The 19,238-nt window shown below is 43.7% G+C and overlaps 1 protein-coding gene across 4 annotated transcripts in view; it reads left to right on the top strand.

Moving 5' to 3' along the window:
• Optn (optineurin) overlaps nucleotides 1-19,238 on the top strand; it is a 43,856-nt gene extending 24,618 nt beyond the window's left edge. For 3 of the 4 annotated variants that reach the window (XM_076572759.1, XM_076572760.1, XM_076572758.1), the window contains 8 exons: nucleotides 1,342-1,444; nucleotides 3,081-3,196; nucleotides 4,465-4,614; nucleotides 5,371-5,464; nucleotides 7,612-7,770; nucleotides 12,345-12,475; nucleotides 13,724-13,806; nucleotides 17,200-19,238. In XM_076572759.1, coding sequence (XP_076428874.1) covers nucleotides 1,342-1,444; nucleotides 3,081-3,196; nucleotides 4,465-4,614; nucleotides 5,371-5,464; nucleotides 7,612-7,770; nucleotides 12,345-12,475; nucleotides 13,724-13,806; nucleotides 17,200-17,327 — 964 coding nt within the window. In that variant the 3' untranslated portion in view covers nucleotides 17,328-19,238. The remainder of the gene's footprint in view (nucleotides 1-1,341; nucleotides 1,445-3,080; nucleotides 3,197-4,464; nucleotides 4,615-5,370; nucleotides 5,465-7,611; nucleotides 7,771-12,344; nucleotides 12,476-13,723; nucleotides 13,807-17,199) is intronic. The other variant, XM_076572761.1, reaches the window with a different exon arrangement.

The raw sequence follows: 19,238 nt of genomic DNA, 5'->3' as shown, positions 1-19,238 counted from the left end.
TTAGATAGAACTGGTCGTGTGGTTTTCTTAACCTGTGATCCTCTATGCCATCTGTGTTCTCTTGCTCACTCTCAGATTGACCAATGTTTATCTTTTTAGGGTGTTTTTTTAATTTTTAATGGGTGCAAATAATGCTTGGTTCTCTAGAGATATTAATAATAATCTCTCCTTTACACTCATCTGTTCAATTTTCAGTACAGAATATGTTTTATTTCAAGGTTTTCCTCAAATGTCTAAAGATCTTGGCTGGTCAGATTTAGCAGGGAGGAGAGTTTGGAAGCCACTCAAAGCTTTGGGAACTCAGCTTGGGCATTTCCTTGGTGAGGCTGGGTCTAAAACCTTAAATGTTTTGCCTGTTCCTAGAGCAGTTCTCCAGAGAGGATCTCTCCGTCTCCTGCTTAGATGATGTCTTTCTAGACAGCAGGGTTCTTGATGAAAAGGAGAGGGCAAGGGCTGCGACTATAAATTCCCTTCCTTTAGGTAGCAAACCCAATCCCTCCTCTGTGCTGACGTCTCTGCATCCTGAGCCCCCTTATTTTGCCATTTTTCAATTACCTTTTTCAGCCCCCATCCTATGAATACACATGGTATCCCCAATTCCCAAGCCATAAAAAGTTTCAACAGTATGACATGGGTAACTTCTTGGCTCTCCCTGTTCTTGATTTGGAACATTAACCCTGGCCACTCATTCTGTCCTTTCTGTTTATTGCTGCTGCTGCTGCTGCTGCTGCTGCTGCTCTCTCTCTGTTCCTGCAGGCACGTGGCTGAGAAAGTCATTTGTAGGATTTGTAGTGGGAGGAAAATTACATGCATATACAAAACCTACTATGTGTATAGACTTAAGTACTGGAGACTGAAACCAGGGACATAGGCATGCTAGGCAAGGACTCTACCATGGATCCACAGCCCCAGCTCTATTTTTACATTTTATTTGTATTTTGATACAGGGTCCTCTGAAGTTGCCAAGGCTGGCCTCGAACAGCGATTGTGAGGTCCCCCAGGCAGCCTTTGAACTGGTGACTTTTTCACCTCAGATTTCCCAGTAGCTGAGATTACAGTCCTGCACCACCATGCCAGCCAGTCTTTCACCTTCACCCACAGCCTCTCTTTGCTTCATCTGTACTGAGACAGCTATGTTCCGTGTGTACTGACCTTAAGTCACAGCGGTTCTAGCCAGTGTTAAGATAAAGAACAAGACCACTGCTAATGAGGCAAATATAAAGAGACTTTGAAAACATCTCTTTCTTTCCAGGCTTTGGTAACCCCAGGGAGTGCTGCTAGAGCTGCTTATCCTCTTGTAGAAGGAAAACCTTTCCACATGCCTTTGCTGTTGTTTTTCAGAATTTCAGATTTTGAAAAGAAAGCAAATGACCATTCTGACATTGAGACTCAGACAGAGGGGCGCAGAGAAGAGGAGAATGAAGAGGACAAAGACCCAGAAAGTGTGGGTACAACACTCCCAAGAGACTGTCACACCCCCATTGGAGGTGTAGCTGTGGGTTCAAGTCTTACGTTGCGCTATATACTTTAGAGATGGAGACTTTTGTTACTGGGTATTTCCTATTTCTCTTCATTTGGTAGTCCTGGGTTTTAACTCTGTGTCAATCACAATAAGATGTATCCCAGTCTGTACTACATAAAACATTCATGTCTCCTCTTGACTGATATCATCCCCTAAATCCCTAAGCCAAGAAGCCCACCACATGAAAAAGATCTTTTGACTGTGTTATGCTGAGATCCTTGTGGACACGACTCCGAAACTTTTAGAATTGGAAGGTCTTGATTCTGTCTCAGCACTTGTAGAAACAGGAAGTTGTCATGGGAAAAAAAAAATGTTCCAGAATATATATTCAGTGTTGTGTAGGCCTTGGAGCCTGGAGAGTCTTTTTTTTTTTTTTGAGACAGGGTTTCTCCCTGTAGTTTTGGTGCCTGTCCTGGCTCTTGATGCTCCATAGACCAGGCTGGCTTCGAACTCACAGAGATCTGCCTGGTTCTGCCTCCCCAGTGCTGGGATTAAAGGCGTGTACCATCGCTACCCACCTGAAGAGTCTTAAGTTTAGGAAACATTCCCAAAGCTAGGAAGTCATGGTACTCACAGTAGTCCATGGAGAGAGACATATAAAATGATCCTTTTGTTCAATTTATTCATCAGCACACACACACACACACACACACACACACACACACACACACACACACACCACTGTTTGCCACTTCTTTCTTTTTTTTTAAGGGGTGGGAAGGACAACAGCATCTTATTGTACAGCTGTAGGCTAAGCTCTGACATACTATGTAGCCCAGGAGAACTCTTGATGTTCCTGCCTGGAGTGTGGTAGGATTACAGACGTGTACCATCTTGTCTGGTTCTGAGTCCCTACTCTAAGACATGGAGAACATTTCAAAGACTGGCCTGTTGGTGCACACCCCATAATTCCAGTGCCTAGTAGGCTGAGGCAGGGGATTTTGAGTTTGAGGACAGCTCATACTACATAGCAAGTTCCAGACCAGCAATGGCTACAAAAGTAAAACGGGGAGGGCGGTGGGGCATGTGGAGAGAGAACACAGTGACCTTCAATGGAGAGAGGACTGCTGGAGAACAGCACACCATTACCTGAGATGAACCAAGTTAGGGAAAGTATCGACGTTTCGAGGCTGTCTTAAAACTCGTGTACAAATTGACAACTGGCAGACTTCCATGAAAAGAGCTATCTAACAGAAATAATTACATGAACTAGAAGCAGAAGTTGGCAAGGCAGTAGGGGCCGAGTCTTTCCCCCATGAATAAGACTGCACTTTGATAACTCTGTGGCTACGATCCCTGAAGCATGGGTAGGGTGGGGTTTAATAACAAATCCATTATCACACATGCTCAGACTGATAGTTACTGCCCTACAAGGAAATAGAACATACCCAGGAGAGTGCTTTCATACAAGGCACTTGGGGAAGTCTTGCCCCAATTACATCTACTTGGGCTATCAGTGTTTGCTGGTTGCTAGTGGTGTGGACTGTTTTGTCACTCAAGGTTCATTTCCTCTCGGATGGTTTCCTCATGTGAAGGTCTGCCATTGTCTGTGTGATAGGTTGGAAGTGAAGTGGAAACGTTGAATGTTCAAGTGACCTCTCTGTTTAAGGAGCTTCAAGAGGCACACACGAAACTCAGCGAGGCTGAGCTAATGAAGAAGAGACTTCAAGAAAAGTAAGAACTCATTAATTGGATTGCATGATTTATGAAGTATGTTACTGTATCAAAATGGTTTTGTTACTGTATTCCTAACTAAAAGAAAGACAAGGACCTAACTGAAATGGTTCAGAAAAAGGAGAATTTTGATGTTGGTGTGTAAGCCGGAAGCCATTGTTGTCACCTGGATCATGAGGACACAAGAGGACTCGGATTGTGCTGTGAAGAGCACCAGCCTGTGTGACCCTTGTACAGAGCTGTGAGGCTGATAAATAAGCAAGGAAAAGATGTCTGGAATGAGCATAAGAATCGAGTGGGGGTTTATTTAGAAAAGGCCCATCCTACTCGGTCCCTTCAGTCATTAAAACTGACACAGATGTTGATATTTTGGCCCCTGCTTGTTTTTCTTGATTTTAGGAACCATCTGATGGCTAAGAATTTAGCCGATAGGCCGGAGTGCTTGCCTAGCATCTTCAAGGCCCTGTTCAGCACCCAATACTGAGGTAGGGCTAGGAGTGGGAAGTCAGCCAAGCCAGGAGTAGTGGCACATTACTTCAATCTCAGCACTGGAGAGGCTGAGGAGGAAGGTCGGCAGTTTGAGGCCAGCCTGAACTAAGTAGTGTAAAAGGAGGCGCAGGGGCTAGTGAGGTGGGCGTGGTGGGCAGACCCTTGCCACCGAGCCCGACAGCCCGAGTTCCTTAGTCCATCCCCAGGACCCACATGACCCACATGATGGAAGGACGGAACTGATTCCTCCAAATTGTCCTTTGATTTCCACATGCACACCCCTACACATACACACAAAACAAACAAGGAAATAAACATGTTCAAGAGTTAGCCAAAGCTAGGAAACCAAGTTAAACTAAACTGATGTCACACTGGTCAAGCCGTTTCACCTCCCCGATCCTTAGTTCTTTTTCTGATCTGTAAGAGAAGCTCGGGGGCATTCCTTTCCTCTTACTGGATCCTTGTCAGAAATCCAAGTCTTTGTGACAGACAGACTTTTTAAACTCTGAAAGGTACCCAGGGATTTTCACTATGAGATGCTCCTTAGCCAGCTACCGCTTGATTGGGGTTTAAAACATCACCATGTCTCATTAAGAAGCAAGGAAGAAGGAAACGAAACAAAAAGCAAATAGGAAACAAAAAGAACAAAGTATTTTATTTTGCCTTCATAAATCCTGTAGACCTAACTCGCTATGTATTTTAAGTCCTTTGAGGATTTGTGCAGAAGCCACGGCGTGACAAAGCATTGTTTCTCCTCATGAAATATTCATCTTTTTCAGGTGTCAGGCTCTGGAAAGGAAAAACTCGGCAACCCCATCAGAGCTGAATGAGAAGCAAGAGCTTGTTTACAGCAACAAGAAGTTAGAGCTGCAGGTGGAGAGCATGCGCTCTGAAATTAAGATGGAGCAAGCCAAGACGGAGGATGAAAAGTGAGTGTGTGCGGCACGGGGTGGCACTCGCCCAGGACGGGGAGGACAGCTGTCCAGATGCAGATTGGAAGTGGGACTTGAGAATCATGTCATAAAATCTGATTTGTCATTTGGAAGAGTTCTAGGAGACTCTGGGAGGATTAAAGTTTTGAGTTGTAACAAAAATATGAAAAATATTTTTATTCTATCTTTTGGGGGAAAGACAGTCTTTTGAAAGTTACCATTTTCTTTGAGGGTAAGGAAAATGCTGAGATGTGGTGGCTCTAGTTTCCTTTCTGTTGCTGTGGTAGAATATCACGGAAAAAAAGCAACTTTGTGGACGAAGAGTTTATCTTGGTTTACAGTTCCACGTTCCCGCCCCTACTGGGAAGAAGTCACCGTCGTCTGGGCTTGTAGCAGCTAGTCACATCCACAGTCAAGAGCAGAGAAATGAATGCTTAGTTCTCAGCTTGCTTTTTCAGCTTTTATGTAATCCAGAGCCCTAAACTAGGGAGTGGCAGGCACCACCTGCTTTCCAGCTGGGTTGTCAAGACAATCCCCACAGACATGTCCACGAGCCAGGCTGATGAGCACCACGATCTCTCCTTGAGACTTTTTTCTCAGGTGACTCTAGGTTGTGTCAAGCTGGCAAAAGTTGGTGGGATGGTAAAAGCAGAGATTTTTCTACCTGAGTTTTCAAAGGCTGTTAGGGAAACAAGAGGATGAGTTTTGTGATATTTCCCTCATGATTCCATTTTTAATATTGTATTTTAATAGATCCAGGTTAGCCACTCTGCAATCAACACACAACAAGCTTCTTCAAGAACATAATAATGCACTGAAAACAATTGAAGAACTAACCAAAAAACAGGTATTTATAAAGAAAAAAATGTACTTCCGTAGCCTGGTCAATGGAAACCATTGAATATTTTATCTAAAAAAAAAAAAAAAAAAGCATGATCCCTCAACTAAGTCTGGTTTCAGAAATCACTTTGCAGTTTAATTAATTGTGTCAAAATCATTGTAGCTCTTCATACTGTTCCTAGATAGAACGTGCTGTGTATATGGAGATAGTGCTGATGTCTACCAGGGCATGGGCTTTTCCTATCTCTCAACGTTTGTTTGGAGGAGGGCTGAGAGCCTGGGCTCCTATGTGAACAGTGTACAGGGAGACAGCTGGCTATGGCCATCTGCTGAACGAAATTATGCAAGGGCATCTTGCCTGCTGGCAGTGAACTTGGAGCCTTGGATTTACAGCATTTAATTTAAATTATTAACAATGCCCAAGCATGATATAAAATTTACAGACCATGGCATCTTTGAATTAAGTTTTTCAATTTATATCCTTACAAATATGCTCTCTGCCACTCCCTGCTTCCCTCCTTTGTTCCTGTAGTGGGGATTAAACCTAGGGCCTCCTGCATGCTAAGCAAAAGTTCTACCATTGAGCTGCATCCTCATCTTCTTAGATGTCCTCACCTCTTAGAGTCCCAGAGTTACCTAAGCAGACCCTGAACTTGCAATCCCACTGCCTCAGTCCCCGGAACAACTAAGATTACAGGCCCAGGTTTGTTTCTTCTTTTCCTTCTCTCTGTATGTGTGTGTATATCCACGTGCATACTGGTGTATACATGTGGAGGTCAGAAGTCAGTGTTTGCTGTTTTTTGAGACAGTCCACCTTAGTTTTTCAGTGTCTCTCTTACTGAACCGGAAGCTCACCAGTTGGCTAGGCTGGCTGGCCAGCAAACCAGGCATCCTCCTGTCTCCAGATCCCCCGTACTAGGGTTGCAGATGAGAGTCACCATCACATCTGGTTTTTACATGGGTGCTGAGGATCTGGACTCAAGTCCTCATACACACAGCAGGCACGTCAGTGTCTCCCAGCCCTTTTTATTTCATTAAAAAAAAAAAAAGCTAGGCATGGTGGGGCACATCTTTAATCCCAGCACTCGGGAGGTAGAAGCAGGAGGATCTCTGTGAATTTGAGGCCAGCCTGGTCTACAGAGTGAGTTCCAGGACAGCCTGGGCTGTAACACAAAGAAACCTGTCTCAGAAAAACAAAAAACAACAACAACAAAAAAAACCCAACCTATTATAACTATATAACTATATATATATATATAAAATATATAACTATATAACTATATATATATATATATATATATATATATATATATTTGCTGAGTCTCTGTGTAGCCTTGGCTAGCCTGGAACTCACTATGTAGACAAGGCTGGCCTTGAATTCAAAGAGTTCCATCTGCCCCTGCCTCCTGAGTGCTGGGATTAAACGTATGAGGCATGATGCCCAGCAAAGACCTTTTAAATATAAACATATGCCAGGTGGCGGTGACGCACACTTTTAATCCCAGCACTCGGGAGGCAGAGGCAGGCAGATCTCTGTGAGTTTGAGGCCAGCCTGGTCTGCAGAGCAAGATCCAGGACAGGCACCAAAACTACACAGAGAAACCCTGTCTCAGATAGATAGATAGATAGATAGATAGATAGATAGATAGATAGATAGATAGATAGATAGATAGATAGATAGATAGATAGAAAGGAAAGAAAGAAAGAAAGAAAGAAAGAGAGAGAGAGAGAGAGAGAGAGAGAGAGAGAGAGAGAAAGAAAGAAAGAAAGAAAGAAAGAAAGAAAGAAAGAAAGAAAGAAAGAAAGAAAGAAAGAAAGAAAGAAAGAAAGAAAGAAAGAAGGAAGTAAAAACATATAACAAGATAAATAACAGTAACCATGCCTGGCAAGCTCATCAGAGTAGGGCTTGTTATTATTGTGTATTTGACATCATATACTATGAACAATGCTACACTCAGGGTTACCTTTAAGGAAATTGTTTGAAACGAGGAAGTGATTATTTGCAAGTCACAAATGACTACAACTTCCTGAATGAGTTGTCACTGATAAGTAACAGACTAGAGCTGACAGTTTTTAAGTGTAAACTTTTCTGTTTTCCTAAAGTAGGCTGCATCGTTTCAAAGCCATTTCTAGAATGAAGTTGTATTTTTTCAGGCAGAAAAGGTGGACAAGACGCTGCTGCAAGAGCTCCATGAAAAGCTGGAGCTGGCAGAGCGGGCCCTGGCATCCAAGCAGCTTCAGATGGACGAGATGAAGCAGACCATCGCTAAGCAGGAGGAGGACCTAGAGACCATGGCTGTGCTCAGAGCTCAGGTGAGCTAAGGTCTGGGATAGAAGCTGAGTGAGGTCAGCCCCGATCAGATTTCCAGTGAGACGACATTGGTGCTGCTCAACATACATACACAGTGCCTTTATGTTCTTTCTGCCAGTGCTTTTCTGTTCTGTTCTGTTGATACACAGTTTCACTGTATAGCTCTGGGTGACTTAGAATTTACTGTGTAGACCAGGCTGGCCTCAAACTCACAGAGATCTGCCTGCCTCTTCCCCACGAATGCTAGGATTAAAGGCGTGCGCCACCATGCCTACCCAATGGATTTTTTAAAAATTTAAATCAAAGCTAAGCATGGTTGTGCACGCCTGAAATTTCAACATTTAAGAGGTAAAGGCAGGGGGATCAAGAGTTCAAGACCAGCCTTAGACTCCCAGGTCCTAGTATTAAAGTCTAAAGAAATGGGTCATCACACCTGGGTAAATATTTGGAGACAAAGTATCATAGAGCCGGCTGGCCTCCTGGTTCTGAGTAAGTCAGCCTCAGTCGTTTCCCCTCATCTTTCACAAGACTTATTTCTAAATAGTTTGTATTTTATAGTTTATTATAAATGATGGTTTGGGGACAGTGGTTTGTTTTTGAGACAGGGCCTAAATTTGCTATGTAGCCAAGGGTGACCTTGAACTCCTGATCTTTCTGCCTCTACTTTCCAAATATTGAGATTACCGGCCTGTGCTGCCATGCCTACCTTCATAATGGTCTTTTTCTTAAGATTTGCTATAAAATACAAATGCCGAACACAAGTTAAAAAAAACAACAACAACTGGGTATGGTGGCATGTGCTTGTGATCCCAATGCCTGGGGTTCCTTGGCCACCCAGTCTAGCACCCTTGGGAGTTCCAGGCCAGTGAGGGGTGCTGTGCTGCCTCAAAAAACAAGGTAGACAGCCCCTGAGGAATGACATCTGAGGCTGTCCTCTGGCCTCCACATGTACGTGTGCACATATGCACCCATACACCGATGTGCACACACACACACACACACACACACACACACGCACACGCACACGCACACGCACACGCACACGCACATGCACGCGCCAATTACATCATTAAGCACACTGCTTATTTTAAAGTTAAATTAACACTACCAGTTTATCTCATAAAAATACATAAACAGAATTCTCCCAGGAGGACTCCCAGGTCTTTACATCCTTGAATTATTTACTTAGAAATGATGCTAGCATTTTGCTATGCTATCTGAGGGCTCATTATCACCAGATGCCTACTGTGGCCAAACCCCAGAGTGGAGTTTGTGCCTATGGCTTTAATTTCTTTGCCAGAGGAGCATCACAAAGCCTACTTCCCGGGGCCTTGGGTAACCCACATTCCTGGGCTCTTCTGCTGCCCCGTGGTCGTGTGTGTGTGTGTGTGTGTGTGTGTGTGTGTGTGTGTGTGTGTGTCATATCAAACACCGGCATTTGTTTTGGTAGATGCTCTTGTTCACTCAGCACCTCTCCTTTATTCGTATCAGAAGGTATCTAACACTCTCAGTGCTGTGCATGAATGGACAGCACAGAGACTCCACCGTTACTAGCTCAAAGCTAGAAAGTCATAGAAGTGAGTCTCCCCTGAGATCATTTACTCATGCCATAGTATGTTTCATCACCCAGTAGTGATGGAAGCCTCCTAAAATGACCTCTTTACTACATATGTTACATACCTTTGGTAACTATACTTTTGAGAGGAGGCTTAGCATATACGACTCTTGCAGAAGACCCAGCTTTAGCTCCCAGAACCCATGTCAGGCAGCTCACAACCCCCTGCTACTCCAGCTGCACAACACCTCCTTCTGGCCTCTGTAGGAACTGCACACATGTGTACGTGCATGCACATGAACACATGAGAACACACACACACACAAATAAATAATTTGAAAAAAAAAGAAAAAGAAAAGCCAGATGATGGTGGCACAGGCCTTTAATCCCAGCACTCAGGAGGTAGAAGCAGGTGGATCTCTGAGTTCAAGGCCAGCCTGGTCTACAGAGTGAGTTCCAGGACAGCCAGGGCTACACAGAGAGACCCTGTCTTGAAAAAGAAAAGAAACCTTGGCACCAGGGGCAGTGGTGTATGTCTGCAGTGTCAGCACCCAAAAAGCAGGAAGAAGTCATATGACACAAATACATGACCACAATTGGAAGTGAACTTGGTCTGCATATTGAGTTCCAAGACACCCGGGGCTTCATAATGAGATATTGTCTCCAAAAATACAACAAAAGAAAAGAATGTAAAAGAAGATTAAAAACTACTATTAGAACAATGTTCAGATCACCTCCGTTCACTATGAAATGGATTATTTCATGTTGTAATTTGAGAACAGTGAAATCACTGCCATAATGTATTAGTTATCTACTTTCCTATGTGACAAATTATCCCAAAGCATAGCAGTTAAAGACAGAAACAAACATCTGTTGTCTCGTGTACAGCTTCTATAGGGGAAAATCCAGGAGCAGCCAAGCAAGGGAGGAAGGGGTCTGGCTCAGTTTCTCATGAGACTGCACTAAAAATGGACTTGGCAGGCCATTTCCAAGATGACTTGGTCACATGGCTGTCAGGAGGCTTCCATGTGTGGGCCTCCCCAGAGGCCTGCTGATTGCCTGGCAGCTGGCCTCCCCCAAAGCAAATGATCCAGAAGAGAGCAAGACACGAGCCACAGTATCTTTTATGACCTAGTTTCAGAATCCACCAACCACCCCTTCTGTAACATCTGAGTTATCCAGGCTGGCCCTGTTGTGGGAGTAGACCACAGAAGAATTTCAACACCAGGACATAAAGATCACTGGAACCAAGTGGAGGCTGGTGACCACACAGGCAGTGGCTTAATGCATGGGAGAGTTCAGGGAAAGTAAGACTTGATCTAGGTCCAACCATGGAGGGAACTGTAGACCAATTTCTAAATGGTCCTATTAAATAAAAAAAAAAAAAAACACGGAGCCAAATATAGGGGTGAAAGCCTTAGAGAGATCAGGGAAATAGGAAAAGCCACCAGCCAACCTTATCTCACCAGCTCTGCAGCTTCCAAATGCAAGCTACTTCCTGTCTACCCACTCCTTTATTGCCTTGCTGTTCTGCCCTCTCATTGGCTATCTCAGTCCGGCTACCTCACTTCCTTGTCACTGTCTGTCTGTACAAACCCCCAGGCTCTATGTTTGGTACTGGGATTAAAGGCATGTGTCACCACGCTTGGCTCTGTTCCCTAGTGTGGCCTTGAACACACAGAGACCCTGCCTGCTAAATGTTAGGATTAAGGGCCTGTGCTACCACTGCCTGACTTTTGTATTTCTTTAAAATGGCTTGCTATTTCCTCTGATCTCCAGGCAAACTTTATTTATTAACATGCAAATAAAATATCACCACATTTCAGCACAAATAAAATATCACCACAGGGAACTAAACCAATTTCTTTTTTGAGACAGCCTTGCCATGTAGCCCAGGCTAGGCTAGAACTTCATATCCTCTTCCCTCAGCTTCTGGAGTACTAAGATTACAGCCATGTGCTGCTGTTCTTAGCCAGGTTTTCCTAAGACTGAGGACTAGTGAGCTCATTTGAAAAATGATGACGAGTTCATATTTCCAGGACTTTTTAAAGACAGGGTCTTGCTATGTAGCCCAGGATTGACAACATAGACCTGAACAGACATAGGATTCTCCTGCCTCCATCCCAGGTGCTATCCTGAGGACTTTTAATGAGATGAAGTGAGCAGCCAATATAAGACTTAGCACAGTTCTGGAATTCAACAAATAATGTGTATTTATTTATTTTAAATTTAGCTTAAGACTAACATTCTGGTAAACCACTTGCTATCTGTTATTCCTGAATACTTACTGTTTTTAAAGAATATTTTACTGAATTAATGATGCATGCATTCCTTAAGCCATTTATATCAGTTCAGTTTGGAGGTTCCAATTGCTTAAAGCACCCACATACACACAACTTGTATCTACTGTTTAATGGCATTGGAAAGCCATGTTTTAGTACAGCAGTTAACAGAAGAAGTCTGTGTCATATGCATATCCTATCTGTCCCGTCCAGCAGGCCAGGTTATTCGCGGGTCTCGAGGAGGGGACACCTAGAATCAATGGGGGCGAGAGGGAAAGGAGACCAAGCGTGTGAAGAAAGACAGAGTCAGTCTGAGTTGCGGCAAGGTCTCGTTTATTGTTTGGGGCTTGAGGCTTAAATGCAGGGCTTCAGGCAGGGAGGGGGAGCAAGGGTTTCAGGCAGGGAGGGGGAGCAGGGGTAGAGAGGGGAGGAGAATGGAAAATTCTTGAGGTCGCTTTGGTCCCCGGCCTTGCAGGTGGCCGATAAGCACCCGTCCAGGAAGTTTATCTAAAGCACGTCTCATGGTTATGGCTAGAGCATCTTGTCTTTTTCAAGGCCTGCTGGAGCAAGAGAAAACTTATACAAAGTTCAAGACACAGTTTGCCCAGTTGCCCAAGGTTGGTCTCCAACACCTATCCACAGGTGCAGCACTGACCCCGACCTCAGATAGGTCAGGGTCAGATCATCCCTGAATCCGTGCTCATCTCCATGGTAACCTACTTACCTTTTCCTCTAACAGATGGAGGTGTACTGTTCCGATTTTCATGCTGAAAGAGCAGCAAGAGAGAAGATTCATGAAGAAAAGGAGCAGCTGGCCTTGCAGCTGGCAATTTTGCTGAAAGAGAGCAATGACTTTGAGGATGGGGGCAGGTAAGAGAGAGCAAGAGGAGGTACGCTGGGTAAAGCACACAGGTAGGTCAGCACTCACAGGCACGCTGTAGAAGCCTCATCCTTACACGCATCTGAGAACCGCTCTCCCTCCACCTCACCTGATCAGGTTTCACACTTAGTTCAGCTGAGAGCAAAGCTTGACAGATAAAGATAACATTATGTATCCCAGTATCTTACCTGGCCTTAAATTATCTGTTTTAAAAGAAAATACCAAATTCTGACTTGAAAAACTTATTTTTTTACTTTGTTTGTTTGTTTGTTTATTTTTAGGCAGGTCATATCCTGTAACTCAGATTGGTCTAGAATTTGCTATATGCTGTCCTGGAACTTGCTCTTTAGACCAAGCTGGCCTCAAACTCACAGATCTGGCCTCAAACTCACAGATCTGCCTGCCTCTGCCCCCCAAATGCTAGGATTAAAGGTGTATACCACCACCACCCTGTGAAGTTTCATGGGTTTTAATTTGTTTTGTTTTTTTCTCTTAGCAAGTGAAATAATTTGTTCTATGTAATTGCCATGTAATGTCTTGACCCAGAAACATGCCACTTTTCTCTAATCCACTTTGCTATCAATAGAGAGTTTGGTTATTTCCTGATTTTATAAAGGCCTGATTAGTGTCTTTGTCACATTCTGTCCTGGTAGTAGTTAAGAATCAGGTTAGAGGGGCTGGAGAGAAGCTCAGTGGTTAAGAGTACTGGCTGCTCTTCCAGAGGACCCAGGTTCAGTTCCCAGCACCCATATGGCACCTCACAGCTGTCTGTAGCATCAGTTTCAGGGGACCCAACACCATCACAAGGACTTACATGCAGGCAAAACACCAATGCTCATAAAATTAAAATTTAAAAAAAAAAATCAAGTCAGAGCCAGGTGGTGATAGCATACACCTTTAATCCCAGCACGTGGGAGGCAGAGGCAGGCAATCTCTGAGTTTCAGGACAGCCAGGACTTTACAGATAAAGCCCACCTTAAAAAAAAAAAAAAAGGAAAAAGAAAACAAGAATCAAGTTAGTCCTGAGTTCTGGGTGGTTTCACTTTGTTTCAGGGCACTGGTGGGTGAACCCAGGACCTCCTTGTGCATGCTAGGCAAGCACTCTGCCACTAAGCTACATTCTCAAGTCAATTCTGGTTCTTATGAATGTCAGCCTCACACTTCTATTCGCTGCTTAATGGTGTCCTGTTGCAAGGTTATAGTACATCACAAATAAGTAGTGTTGCTTCTGATCCCAGCAGGCAATCCTTGATGGAAATGCAGAGCCGGCATGGGGCAAGAACCAGTGACTCTGACCAGCAGGCTTATCTGCTTCAAAGAGGTGAGTTACCTATGAGCTAGAATTTCAAGGGAAAACTCCACTACGTTGTGTAGAATGGATCCCAAATCAAACTAGTCGAAATACAGCACCTCATTCCCCAGAATTCCAATCTCCAAAACCCTCTCTCTCCAATCTCCAAAACAGCCCAGACTCTTCACCAGCCACATAATGCCATGTCACTCCAGTGTACCATGTGCTGATCTGAATCCCCCTCTTCACCTCACTCTGAGCCTCTATTTGCATTTATTTAGAAAGGGTTTGCTTTGTTTTATTTTGTTTGTGATGCTAGGAATTGAACCCAGATCCTCATGGAATGCTAGACAATCCAGGTCTTAAATGCATGGTGCTAGATTTATTATGAGGTAACAATGTTCTGGAATTTATAGTAAGTTATCAAAAGGGAAGTGTTGTCCTTGATTCTACATAGGAAAAAATAATAATAAATCCAAAGACCTAGCATAGCTAGGAACAAAGTTAATGGCAATGTTCTACCAGCAAGAAGTCATCTTACGTTTCACAGGATTGAAAAAGGTTAAGTACGGGCCCGGCAGTGGTGGCGCTTGCCTTTAATCCCAGCACTCGGAGGCAGAGCCCGGGCGATCTCTGTGAGTTCAAGGCCAGCCTGGTCTACAGAGCGAGATCCAGGACAGACACCAAAACTACACAGAAAAACTCTGTCTTGAAAAAAACAAAAAAATAAAAAATAAAATAACATTTGGGGTTGGGATTTAGCTCAGTGGTAGAGCCTTGCCTAAGAAGGGCAAGGCCCTGGGTTCGGTCCTCAGCTCTGGGGAAAAAAAGAAGATTAAGTACTAGACCATCCCAAGTGCCTTTCACCTTTCACATTCTGTTTGGCTTTTGTTGCTGGTGCTGTGATAACATAACCCAACAAAAGCTACATAGGGAAGGGTTATTTTAACTCACGTTTCCAGGTAGGCTGTCGTCCATCATTGCAGGATGGTGAGGGCAGCAGGAACTTGAAACAGTCGCCTCACAGCCACTGTCAAGAGCAGAGGAAAGTTAATGCGTGCGTGCCTAGAACTCAGCTAGCTCTCCCCATGCTTACCTAACTCAGGACCCAACCCCCAGGAATGGTGCTCCCACCGTGGGTTTCCCATGTAATCAACATAATCAGACAGTTCCCACAGACATGCCCACAGGCCAGCCTGATCTAGACAGTCCCTCACTGAGACTCCCTTCCCAGGTGGCTCTTGATTATGGCAAGATGACAATGTAAACTAGCCATCACACATACAACTGATTACTTATGTAGTACTACAGTTTAATGGCCAGCAACGAAACATTAGCATATATAGTACAACTGTTGAATCTGGGGGCAGTCTCTCTGAATGCCATTTTGTATTTCCTCTCTGTCTATCCCTCCCTACCCCCCTCAACAAAGTCTGTTTATAGGAAATAAGTTAAAAATAAGTTTAGCAGCCAAGTGTTGTGATTTATGCCTGTTATCCCAGTACTTGGGAGGCAGAGACAGGAAAATTGAGAACTCCAGGCCAGCCTGGGCTAGTCTTTCTAAATAAACAAACAAACAAACAAATAAAACAAAGATTAATATGCATATATGAAAGTATCACAGTGAAACCCACTACTTTGAATAATTAATGTGCATTGATAAAGGAGCTAGATAGATGACTCAGCAGCTAAGAATACTTGTTGGTCTTTTAGAGGACCCAAGTTCAGGTCCCAGCACCCACATCAGGACACTCACAACTGCCTGGAACTACAGCTCTAGGGGATCTGACCTCTTCTGGTCTCTGTAAGCTCCTGAACACATACAACACACATACAAACATACATGAATAGAAAAACAATAAAATGAATATTTTACATACGCGTGCATATACTGATTAAAAACAAAAATCCTAAATCACAAAATAAATCCAAACAAGAAACATATGCGTTCATGGAGCATGTGCAGAGGAGATAGGAAGCACATGGCCTGACATAAATACTAACCCGGGCACTTTCAGCATCAGGGGATAAAAGCTAACCTGCCTCCAAAAGTTCGGTTGGAGTATGGCAGAGAAAGACACTAGACGTCAACCTGTGGCCTCCACACGTGTACACACAGTTGAGCATACCCACACATACATATGTGCACACAAAAATCTATACCCACCCACCCCTACCCCACACTTCTTGCACCGGTGATCGTGAGCTTGCTGCACATGTCTGAGGCCCTAGTTTGACCCTCAGAATTGCAAACAAATCAATCAAAACGCCCGAAACTTGCTCACCACAAGTCATGTATTGCCTTCTGTGTCATAAGTTCAAGCAATGTGCTTTGAAGCAAACATATGTTAAAGGCCATTTTCTTTGTCATACTCCAAAAATGATGCGTGGATGCTTAGACCAGTTACTAGTCTAAGACTCTAAAATGCCAAATTGGTAGAGCGCTTGCCTAGCAAGTGCAAGGCCCTGGGTTCAATCCTCAGCTCAAAAAAAAAAAAAAGACAAAAATATGGTCCATAAAGGTGGCGTAAAGATGCCCTGGAGGCAGAAGCACTTTTCAGCATTAATGGCATTTTTTTTTTTTTTGATCAAAGATCTACTTAGAGTTGGGACGCATTTCAAATACGTTTTGTGAAGAGCATCATGGCAATGGGAACATGTGGAGGAGGAGGAGGCAGCTGTTCACATGGTGGTGGACAGGAGGCAGAGATGAGGACAGGGTCAGGGTGCCCCAGAGCCCCAACACACATGCACTGACCTACTTCCTCCACATAAGCGACACCTTCTAAAGGTCCCACAGCCTTCCTTCCCACAATAGTGCTGCCATCCAAGGACCAGGGCATGAGCCTCTGGAGAGATGTGTCATACCCACAAGGCCTTCTGCAGAGCCAGGGGCTCCTCTTAATTGTGCTGAACCCCCGTGCCTGAGGCTGCACCTGCTGCCTTTTCTCCTGGCTTCCCCACCTCATTGATATCCCAGCACAGAGTGGTACTTTCCTACATCCTGGAGGGTTCCCCATCCACTGAATAAGGAGATGGTTGTCTGCTTCTGAGAATGGGCATGTCCTTCCAGGAAGCCTTCCCCAGCTTGTTTAATCACTCTTTCTTTTGTTTATATCCCATCTACCTCTTACTCTTGTGGACTTAATTCTTAATAGAATGTGTCTTGTCCTGTATCTAGAATTGAAACTATGATTTCACAGACCTTGAGCTTGAGATGCAGTTTAAATGTTACTATTTTTAGGTTTCTCTGTGTGCATAGTCATAATTTCCACTAATGACCCAAAAGTATGCATTTGCATCCCACCAGATACTGATTACTAAGTTTAACAGATGCTCACATTAACCATCTGTTACGAAATTCAGGCCAAAGTGCTCTTGAGATGGAACTGATGGCGCATGTCACTTCTTGTTTATTCCCAGGAGCCGAGGACATGAGTTGGGGACAGCAGCAGCCGCGGAGTATTCCGATTCACTCTTGCCCCAAGTGTGGAGAAGTTCTGCCGGACATGGACACACTACAGATCCATGTCATGGACTGCATCATTTGAGTGTTGTTTCAGCTCCCCAAACTGTTGGTAAATGCCAGATTTCTCCTCCAAGACTTGTACTTCTGTCTTATTTGTTGTCACACAGATATTTTTGCCACATTATCATTATTTCAGGAGAAAGGAAACGTACCCGTCCTAAGGAGACCATCTCTGGACTGACACGAACTTACGAAGTAGAATCTAGTTACCGCCCTTCCAGTAAGAGATCCAGTGACTTCCCTCCCGAGAGTCACTGAGAGCAGTCAGCCGGAATGACATATGTTAAGAATCTTTACGAGACAGGAAAATGAAATGGTCGGGAAATGTGTCTGGAGCGCTTTTCTAGGCTGCTCTTCACCCTACAGACATGTTGTTGTTTTGTGTGTAACTATTCAGAAGCCTCCGTCTGGCTCTCTGCCTGAGCACTGTGAGCTTTCTGTTGCTATCAGGCCGGTGAGCGCCGGGAATGCGGCCCAGGGGTGGAGTGCTTTCTACAGCTGGTCGCTGTGAGCACACCTTCCGTCTTTTTTGTGCTGGAGGTGTATGGGCTAGTGTAGCACAGAGTTTAATTTTAAATAGAGCAGTTCTTTGCTTCCCACATGAAGTAGAAGCTTACAGACATCAGTTATCACAAAATAAGATTTTGCTACAAGTCTGTCCCATGGCTCATATATGACCAGTAACATTGTAGTGTGTATATTAAGGTTATTAATATAACCTTAATACTGAGATGTTTTATTCATGATAACAGGAGCAGATCCTTTTCAGGGGGTCATCACATGTTCAAATGAGATTCCTGCTAAAATGGTGAACAGAGTCAGGCATGGTGGTGCATAGCACACCTGCAATTCTAGCACATGGGAAACTGAGGTAGGAGATCACCAGCTCATGGCCAGCCAGGGCTACATACAATAAATAGGGATTCGCCATATTTTCTGTTAAAAAGGCTAGCAAGAACTAAACAGGTCACAAAAGTAAACAGTATCAAGTCCTAAAACATTTAAGAGAACATGAGAAGGTCTGCTTTGTTTTTGCTTACCATGAGATCTCTAAATACACACAGCTGTGTATTTAAATAGAGTCAAAACAGTTGCTTCATCTCAAGGGAACATCCTATCCAAGTTGCAGTTATCTCCATGCCTGAACAGTTTCCCACACTGCAAGACAGTGGAACACTGCACTGCCTCAGCAGTGGTTGGCTTTGATTCTCCCACTTGCACCCGAGAGACAAGGTTTGTTAATGACATTTCTAAAATGACAGTGAAATCTTTTCTTTTCTTATAGTTTCTAGTACAGATTTCTTTATTATTTTATACTAGATAAAGTAGATTTCTAAGTATCCCAGATAGAGGAGGAAACTAAATGGTTTCACAATGAAGTTACTGGGAAATTCCTTTCATTTTGTTCAAGTATAATTATCTGATAAATCCGAACTGTGAAGTGAGAACTCAGGGGTCTTGATAAGGCCATTTGTTTGATCATGAAGAGGATTAGAGATGAAGGCAAGTTCAAGTTAAGACAATTGGAGAGATGTCTGTATACCATCTTTATTTTCTGCAGTAGCTAGGATATAATGCATCTAGGTGTCCATTCACCTAAAGAAAATGCAGTACACATATATAATGAAGTAGTATTCAGCTTTAAGAATAAGGAAATCTTATCACTTTAACATAGATAAACCTGGAGGACATCATGTCAAATGAAATAAGCCAGTCATAAATACCACAGGATCTCACTTATATGTGGACTCTGAAAAAATTGAACTCATAGATGTTGAGAGCTGAATGGTGGTTAGCAGCACACGAGGGACGGTGTGAGAAGGGTGAGAAGATGTGATCAAAGGGTATGAAGTCTCAGGAGAGATATGCTGTCGTGATCTTCTGTACAGAATAGTGGCTGCAATAATTTGTATAGTAAACAACTTGTAAATGC

The sequence above is a fragment of the Peromyscus maniculatus genome, chromosome 5, assembly GCF_049852395.1.
Source record: "Peromyscus maniculatus bairdii isolate BWxNUB_F1_BW_parent chromosome 5, HU_Pman_BW_mat_3.1, whole genome shotgun sequence".
NCBI lineage: Eukaryota > Metazoa > Chordata > Mammalia > Rodentia > Cricetidae > Peromyscus > Peromyscus maniculatus.
Note: the sequence above shows the minus strand (reverse complement) of the source record. Positions and strands in the feature narration are given on the sequence as shown.